The sequence below is a fragment of the Chanos chanos genome, chromosome 10 (genome assembly GCF_902362185.1).
Source record: "Chanos chanos chromosome 10, fChaCha1.1, whole genome shotgun sequence".
Classification (NCBI taxonomy): domain Eukaryota; kingdom Metazoa; phylum Chordata; class Actinopteri; order Gonorynchiformes; family Chanidae; genus Chanos; species Chanos chanos.
Window position 1 is genome coordinate 39,269,897 of NC_044504.1, and position 8,308 is coordinate 39,278,204.

Consider the following 8,308-nt stretch of genomic DNA (forward strand, 5'->3'; position numbering starts at 1 on the left):
TCTGTCTATCTAGTTCTATTTCAGACTGGCAGCTCATACTGCCGAGAGACACACACACTCTTACACACACACACACACACACTGTTCTCTGAGGGTTAAGGTGGGCACGGATGGGTGCACGGTCGGCAGTTCCTGGCCCGTATGATGCCCGTCGGCTTGTTTTTTCCACACATAGTCCAGTTGGCAGGAACCGTCTGACGGCGTTTGAATAGCAAATCGCCCGTGTGTTTACGCACTCACATGGAAAATTGGATCTTTTCATTTGCATAATATCAGTAGCTCAAACGGGAGCTGTGTCATAATGAAAATAAGCGAACAAACAAATCCATTCTCTGAGTTTGGCTCTCGGTGCGGTGCGTTTTGAGGAAGGTGGATGGTGTGAGGATACTGAGTCTGTGAAATAACTGTGTCTATAGTCAGGATACTGTATAAGACATCACCACAAACCTTCTTCAACAGTTAATCACATGAATCTTTAAACCGACGCCATGAAACTTTAATTTCCCAGGCACCTCCACTGTATTCCCCTGCTCAGGATTAGCATCAGACTACACCTACGACCAGCTCCAGCCTTCCTCATGATTCATGAATTACACAACGCGGCACAATTCACGTCTGACTGAGGATAGTGTTTTCAGGAGGTATAGTGAAACTGATAACACATAAAGACCACAGAGCATCGCCAGACTAATGGAGGGTTCATTTTAAGCCCACTACGGAAATGTGCCTCGTTTAAACATCAAGTCCGCGTTCTGCTCCGTGGAACACTTGGCTGTGCAGACTCAGAGAATATGAATGGAGTACACAAGCTCCCTGTCTCTAACATATGTAAAGACATTAGTCATGATCTTCTCCACTGTTATTAAAACATTCAGCGCGTTCACCTTGAATTAACTCCATCATCAGTGGTTCCATTCTCATCACTTCACTATGAGAGCTCACCGTCCGACCTGGTGAGGATGGTAACACTGCCATCTAGTGGTGACTCTTCCCTTCCCCGTCACCGTGACGACAATATCATTTCTCCCTCACTGAGTCTCAGGGTAAAGGCAAGTAGCCCAGGACATGCTATCTGTCAGGTCTGACTCATGTGTCATGTTTGTAGTTACGCTCTCCATGTTCTAAGATTCCAGTTATCCTTCCTGTTCCGTTTCTCTTCAGTTTTAACCTAAACCATCTGATTCTACTGAACTATGGCTTTGATGATGTGAGTTTGATACCATTATGCAAAGCAGCAGTTGGAAACCTGAAAAGGATATACTGTAGTTCTGAAGGATTCAGATTCACTGCAGTGCGAACAGAGGTTAGCATATGTGAGCTTAGTGTATATGAGGTTAGTGTATATGAGGTTAGTGTATATGAGGTTAGTGTATATGAGGTTAGTGTATTTGAGCTTAGTGTATATGAGGTTAGTGTATATGAGGTTAGTGTATTTGAGGTTAGTGCATATGAGGTTAGTGTTTATGAGGTTAGTGTATATGAGGTTAGTGTATTTGAGCTTAGTGTATATGAGGTTAGTGTATATGAGGTTAGTGTTTATGAGGTTAGTGTATATGAGGTTAGTGTATATGAGGTTAGTGTATTTGAAGTTAGTGCATATGAGGTTAGTGTATATGAGGTTAGTGTATATGAGGTTAGTGTATATGAGGTTAGTGTATTTGAGCTTAGTGTATATGAGGTTAGTGTATTTGAGCTTAGTGTATATGAGGTTAGTGTATATGAGGTTAGTGTTTATGAGGTTAGTGTATATGAGGTTAGTGTATTTGAGCTTAGTGTATATGAGGTTAGTGTATATGAGGTTAGTGTATATGAGGTTAGTGTATTTGAGCTTAGTGTATATGAGGTTAGTGTATATGAGGTTAGTGTATTTGAGGTTAGTGCATATGAGGTTAGTGTTTATGAGGTTAGTGTATATGAGGTTAGTGTATTTGAGCTTAGTGTATATGAGGTTAGTGTATATGAGGTTAGTGTTTATGAGGTTAGTGTATATGAGGTTAGTGTATATGAGGTTAGTGTATTTGAAGTTAGTGCATATGAGGTTAGTGTATATGAGGTTAGTGTATATGAGGTTAGTGTATATGAGGTTAGTGTATTTGAGCTTAGTGTATATGAGGTTAGTGTATTTGAGCTTAGTGTATATGAGGTTAGTGTATATGAGGTTAGTGTTTATGAGGTTAGTGTATATGAGGTTAGTGTATTTGAGCTTAGTGTATATGAGGTTAGTGTATATGAGGTTAGTGTATATGAGGTTAGTGTATTTGAGCTTAGTGTATATGAGGTTAGTGTATTTGAGCTTAGTGTATATGAGGTTAGTGTATATGAGGTTAGTGTTTATGAGGTTAGTGTATATGAGGTTAGTGTATATGAGGTTAGTGTATATGAGGTTAGTGTTTATGAGGTTAGTGTATATGAGGTTAGTGTATATGAGGTTAGTGTATTTGAAGTTAGTGCATATGAGGTTAGTGTATATGAGGTTAGTGTATATGAGGTTAGTGTATATGAGGTTAGTGTATTTGAAGTTAGTGCATATGAGGTTAGTGTATATGAGGTTAGTGTATATGAGGTTAGTGTATATGAGGTTAGTGTATTTGAGCTTAGTGTATATGAGGTTAGTGTATATGAGGTTAGTGTTTATGAGGTTAGTGTATATGAGGTTAGTGTATATGAGGTTAGTGTATTTGAGGTTAGTGCATATGAGGTTAGTGTATATGAGGTTAGTGTATATGAGGTTAGTGTATATGAGGTTAGTGTTTATGAGGTTAGTGTATATGAGGTTAGTGTATATGAGGTTAGTGTTTATGAGGTTAGTGTATATGAGGTTAGTGTATTTGAGGTTAGTGCATATGAGGTTAGTGTATTTGAGGTTAGTGTATATGAGGTTAGTGTATATGAGGTTAGTGTATTTGAGGTTAGTGCATATGAGGTTAGTGTATATGAGGTTAGTGTATATGAGCTTAGTGTATATGAGGTTAGTGTATATGAGGTTAGTGTATATGAGGTTAGTGTTTATGAGGTTAGTGTATATGAGGTTAGTGTATTTGAGGTTAGTGCATATGAGGTTAGTGTATATGAGGTTAGTGTATATGAGGTTAGCGTATATGAAGTTTGCGTATCTGGGATCAGGGTGGACATGATCTGCTTTCATTTAACGAGACACCAATGTTAAACTAAGGCTCTTTCCAAAGCAAACAGCCTCTCGGCCAGCTGTAATTACATATGCACTGCTCAGACTTCAGCCAATCATGGTTAAGCTTTTTAAAAATTAACTCTCACAGACACAAGAACAGTGCCTGGGAACGAGACGCTGAAATGGGTCTGACCACGATTCTCTCAAGTGTGTCGGTACCACTCTACAATCAAACTAAATCCTAGATTAAAAAAGATTAACAGTCTACGACTATCATCCTGCAAATTAGAGGACTACATGTCATTGTGTCACATGAAAGAGAGAGAGAAAAGTGTGGAATAGTGTCCTCAACACATTAAGATCTTACATATCACAGAATGCTTCTGCCTGTAAGACGCAGAGTGGCCGTCAGCGCTCACAGGTCTCATTCATCATCACTAGTGGATTCAATTATCTCCCACCTGCTAAGCCTCAATCCCATACTGACAAGCCTGAAAAATATTCTCCTCCCAAGAGACATGGACACACACACACACATACACACGCACGCACGCACACATGCACACACACACACACGCACGCACGCACACATGCACACTCACACACACACATACACACACACACACGCACACACACACACGCACACACACACACTCACACACACGCACACACACACATACACACGCACGCGCCCACACACACACAAGCACACACGCACACACGCACACACACATAGACACACACACACACTCACACACTCACACACACACACGAACACATGCGTACAAACACACACACACACACACACAAAACACATTATCCTCGACACACTAACCCACGTCCCAGAGAGACTGTACATTGTAACTGTACATTGAGAGTTCAGTGCATTAAATGGTAGTTGTAGCATGAAAGGCCTTTGCGGCCGAGCTGACCTTGGTAGCCTAAAGCGCTTTTCACTCTAATTGCTGTTTATTGAGGCTGTATGGTACACCAGCGGAGCGGCTGCTGGAGAGGCTAAGCATTAACGCAGGACGCAGCCACGTGAGGACCAGGGCCACCACCCACCTCCACCCACCTCCACCCACAGGGAACAGCAGCTGCTCTGCTTAGGTCAACTGCTCCTCAATACAGCAAACACACATCATACACTGCTCCTCAATACAGAAAACACACATCATACACTGCTCCTCAAACAGAAAACACATATCATACACTGCTCCTCAAACAGAAAACACACATCATACACTGCTCCTCCTCAATACAGAAAACACACATCATACACTGCTCCTCAACACAGAAAACACACATCATACACTGCTCCTCAATACAGAAAACACACATCATACACTGCTCCTCAACACAGAAAACATACATCATACACTGCTCCTCAACACAGAAAACACACATCATACACTGCTCCTCAATACAGCAAACACACATCATACACTGCTCCTCAACACAGCAAACACACATCATACACTGCTCCTCAATACAGCAAACACACATCATACACTGCTCCTCAATACAGAAAACACACATCATACACTGCTCCTCAACACAGAAAACATACATCATACACTGCTCCTCAAACAGAAAACACACATCATACACTGCTCCTCAATACAGAAAACACACATCATACACTGCTCCTCAACACAGAAAACACACATCATACACTGCTCCTCAATACAGAAAACACACATCATACACTGCTCCTCAACACAGAAAACATACATCATACACTGCTCCTCAAACAGAAAACACATATCATACACTGCTCCTCAATACAGAAAACATACATCATACACTGCTCCTCAACACAGAAAACACACATCATACACTGCTCCTCAACACAGAAAACACACATCATACACTGCTCCTCAATACAGAAAACACACATCATACACTGCTCCTCAACACAGAAAACACACATCATACACTGCTCCTCAATACAGAAAACACACATCATACACTGCTCCTCAATACAGAAAACATACACCATACACTGCTCCTCAAACAGAAAACACACATCATACACTGCTCCTCAAACAGAAAACACACATCATACACTGCTCCTCAAACAGAAAACACACATCATACACTGCTCCTCAATACAGAAAACACACATCATACACTGCTCCTCAACACAGAAAACACACATCATACACTGCTCCTCAACACAGAAAACATACATCATACACTGCTCCTCAAACAGAAAACACACATCATACACTGCTCCTCAAACAGAAAACATACATCATACACTGCTCCTCAATACAGCAAACACACATCATACACTGCTCCTCAAACAGAAAACATACATCATACACTGCTCCTCAATACAGAAAACACACATCATACACTGCTCCTCAATACAGCAAACACACATTATACACTGCTCCTCAATACAGAAAACACACATCATACACTGCTCCTCAATACAGAAAACACACATCATATACTGCTCCTCAACACAGAAAACACACATCATACACTGCTCCTCAATACAGAAAACACACATCATACACTGCTCCTCAATACAGAAAACACACATCATACACTGCTCCTCAAACAGAAAACACACATCATACACTGCTCCTCAATACAGCAAACACACATCATACACTGCTCCTCAAACAGAAAACACACATCATACACTGCTCCTCAATACAGAAAACACACATCATACACTGCTCCTCCTCAATACAGAAAACACACATCATACACTGCTCCTCAGTACAGCAAACACACATCATACACTGCTCCTCAATACAGAAAACACACATCATACACTGCTCCTCAATACAGAAAACACACATCATACACTGCTCCTCAGTACAGAAAACACACATCATACACTGCTCCTCAATACAGAAAACACACATCATACACTGCTCCTCAATACAGCAAACACACATCATACACTGCTCCTCAATACAGAAAACACACATCATACACTGCTCCTCAATACAGAAAACACACATCATACACTGCTCCTCAAACAGAAAACACACATCATACACTGCTCCTCAGTACAGCAAACACACATCATACACTGCTCCTCAAACAGAAAACACACATCATACACTGCTCCTCAATACAGAAAACACACATCATACACTGCTCCTCAGTACAGAAAACACACATCATACACTGCTCCTCAATACAGAAAACACACATCATACACTGCTCCTCAATACAGAAAACACACATCATACACTGCTCCTCCACACAGCAAACACACATCATACACTGCTCCTCAATACAGCAAACACACATCATACACTGCTCCTCAATACAGAAAACACACATCATACACTGCTCCTCAATACAGCAAACACACATCATACACACACACACACACACCCACTCCAGATAATTCTGATGTGTAAAATATATGTACGTATACATATACATGAACATTTTATGGGTCAACAGTTCACATCATTCAGTCCAGAAGTAAGTAAAAAAGTAAAACTGTATTTTTTTAAAACAACAACAACAAAAAAACACTTGCCATTGGCGTAAAAATTCCATTTCATATTTGCTGTCAGTGAGTCAAATAAATAACTGTGTACAGAGCTGTAATTTTTCCCAGGACAGAGGCGAGGTGAGTGGGCCTGCCTAATGTCTCTACCCTGGCCGTGAATTTTCTCTTCGTCTAATGAAAGTTTAGTCACTCTGTCCTGACGTGGTGCTGGCAGCCCTGTGCTACGCCAGCGCCTGCCCTTCGCTAGCTACTCACGTCTCCTCACCATTCATCATCAACCAAACGCAAGGTTTCCATAGCAACGGACAAAACAGCCACAGGTTTGTTTAAAGAAGGCAAGCGCCCTGGCCGGCGTGTTGGACCTGACACTAAAGACCTCTTTCATGAAATGAATGAGCCATTAATACAGGTTAATCTTTTTTCTCTCCCTTTCTCTCTCACTCGCCCGCCACACACAAACCAGAGGACAACTCTGACACGCCGGCCCTGGGAGTGGGTGTGTTTTGAATCAAAAGCACATGCTACAATTCACTGTAATATGTTAACCAGAATCCTGGGATCTTTTGGTGTTCTCCCAAAACATTAAGCTAAAAACATTCCAGGAAAGAGAGACAAAACAGAAAAACAAGGACATTTTCTCCAACTCCAGAAGACACAGCATTCCCTCTCATTTCATCTCCTGCAAACATCTAAAAAAAAAGACCCTTTGAGCGAACAAATGAATGAAAGCAGGGCCTTATAGGAAGGACGGGTCACATTGTGAGTCAAAGGCTAAACTCATCCTGTATCAGTGTCAACCCTGTTAACAGCGCACACAGAACAGGGTCTGCTATTTCACAACCCTGCCCCTCACAGAGAGAGGACCGCCACGCTCAGGAAATAACCCCATCCACTGGTACTGTGCGTAACAGAGTAGACTGGGGTAGACGGGGGGGGGGGGGGTCTTACCTGTGCTGCTGTTGGCGTTGGTGAGGGTTGGCAGGGGGGGTGTGTTTGCGCTGGCTGATGGAGTGTCTCCGTTGTTGAGCTGTCTGACTCTCTTCAGGTGAGATTTGCCGTTGTAGTGGAGCTGAGCCTGGGCGGCGGAGTTGAGCTGGATGTTGCAGACCTCGCACAGGGAGAACAGCAGTTTCCTCCTCTCCTGCTGGACCTGCCCCTCGGAGGGCTCCTTCACCTCCACACAGCCTCCGAACGGAAAACACAGTTGGCCATTCTCAAGGAGCTGAGTGGGACTTGTAGGAGTCTTCATACCTGTACCAAACACAGAGCAAAACCTGAGACCAGCGGCTCTGAGAGAGCAGCCTGCTTCACAACCTCAAATCCACCAACGTCTACTCACTGTCCAGATTCAACCTCTCCCTCACAGAGTGCTTCACGCAGACTGGAAATGTTTACAGTCTACAGTCACTGGGCTGGAGTGCTAATTGTGTGTGAGTGTGGTCTCTGCGTGTATGAGTGTGTGTGTGTGGACCAAGCAGGTGCCCAAATCTTCCCCTCCCGTTTGGAACTCCGCCCCTGAATGTCGTGCTCGCTGTGCGTTGAGCCCCTTCACTCGTGGCATCAGGGCGGAGAGGCTCTGACTGCCCTCCTGTGCCCATCTGTTACCCTCCGAAAGCGCCTGGCCCACATGCCGTCTGCCCATGGGTGTTACGCAATTCACAAGTGTGGCACACACACACACACACACGAGC

General features: G+C 42.9%; 1 protein-coding gene across 2 annotated transcripts in view; it reads right to left on the minus strand.

Moving 5' to 3' along the window:
* The window catches only part of znf385b (zinc finger protein 385B), a 68,804-nt gene extending 60,938 nt beyond the window's left edge, over positions 1-7,866 (minus strand). Inside the window, exon 1 of one of the 2 annotated variants that reach the window (XM_030786805.1) lies at positions 7,566-7,866. In XM_030786805.1, the coding sequence (XP_030642665.1) occupies positions 7,566-7,866 (301 nt within the window). The remainder of the gene's footprint in view (positions 1-7,565) is intronic. The other variant, XM_030786806.1, reaches the window with a different exon arrangement.
* Positions 7,867-8,308: the final 442 nt, after the last annotated feature.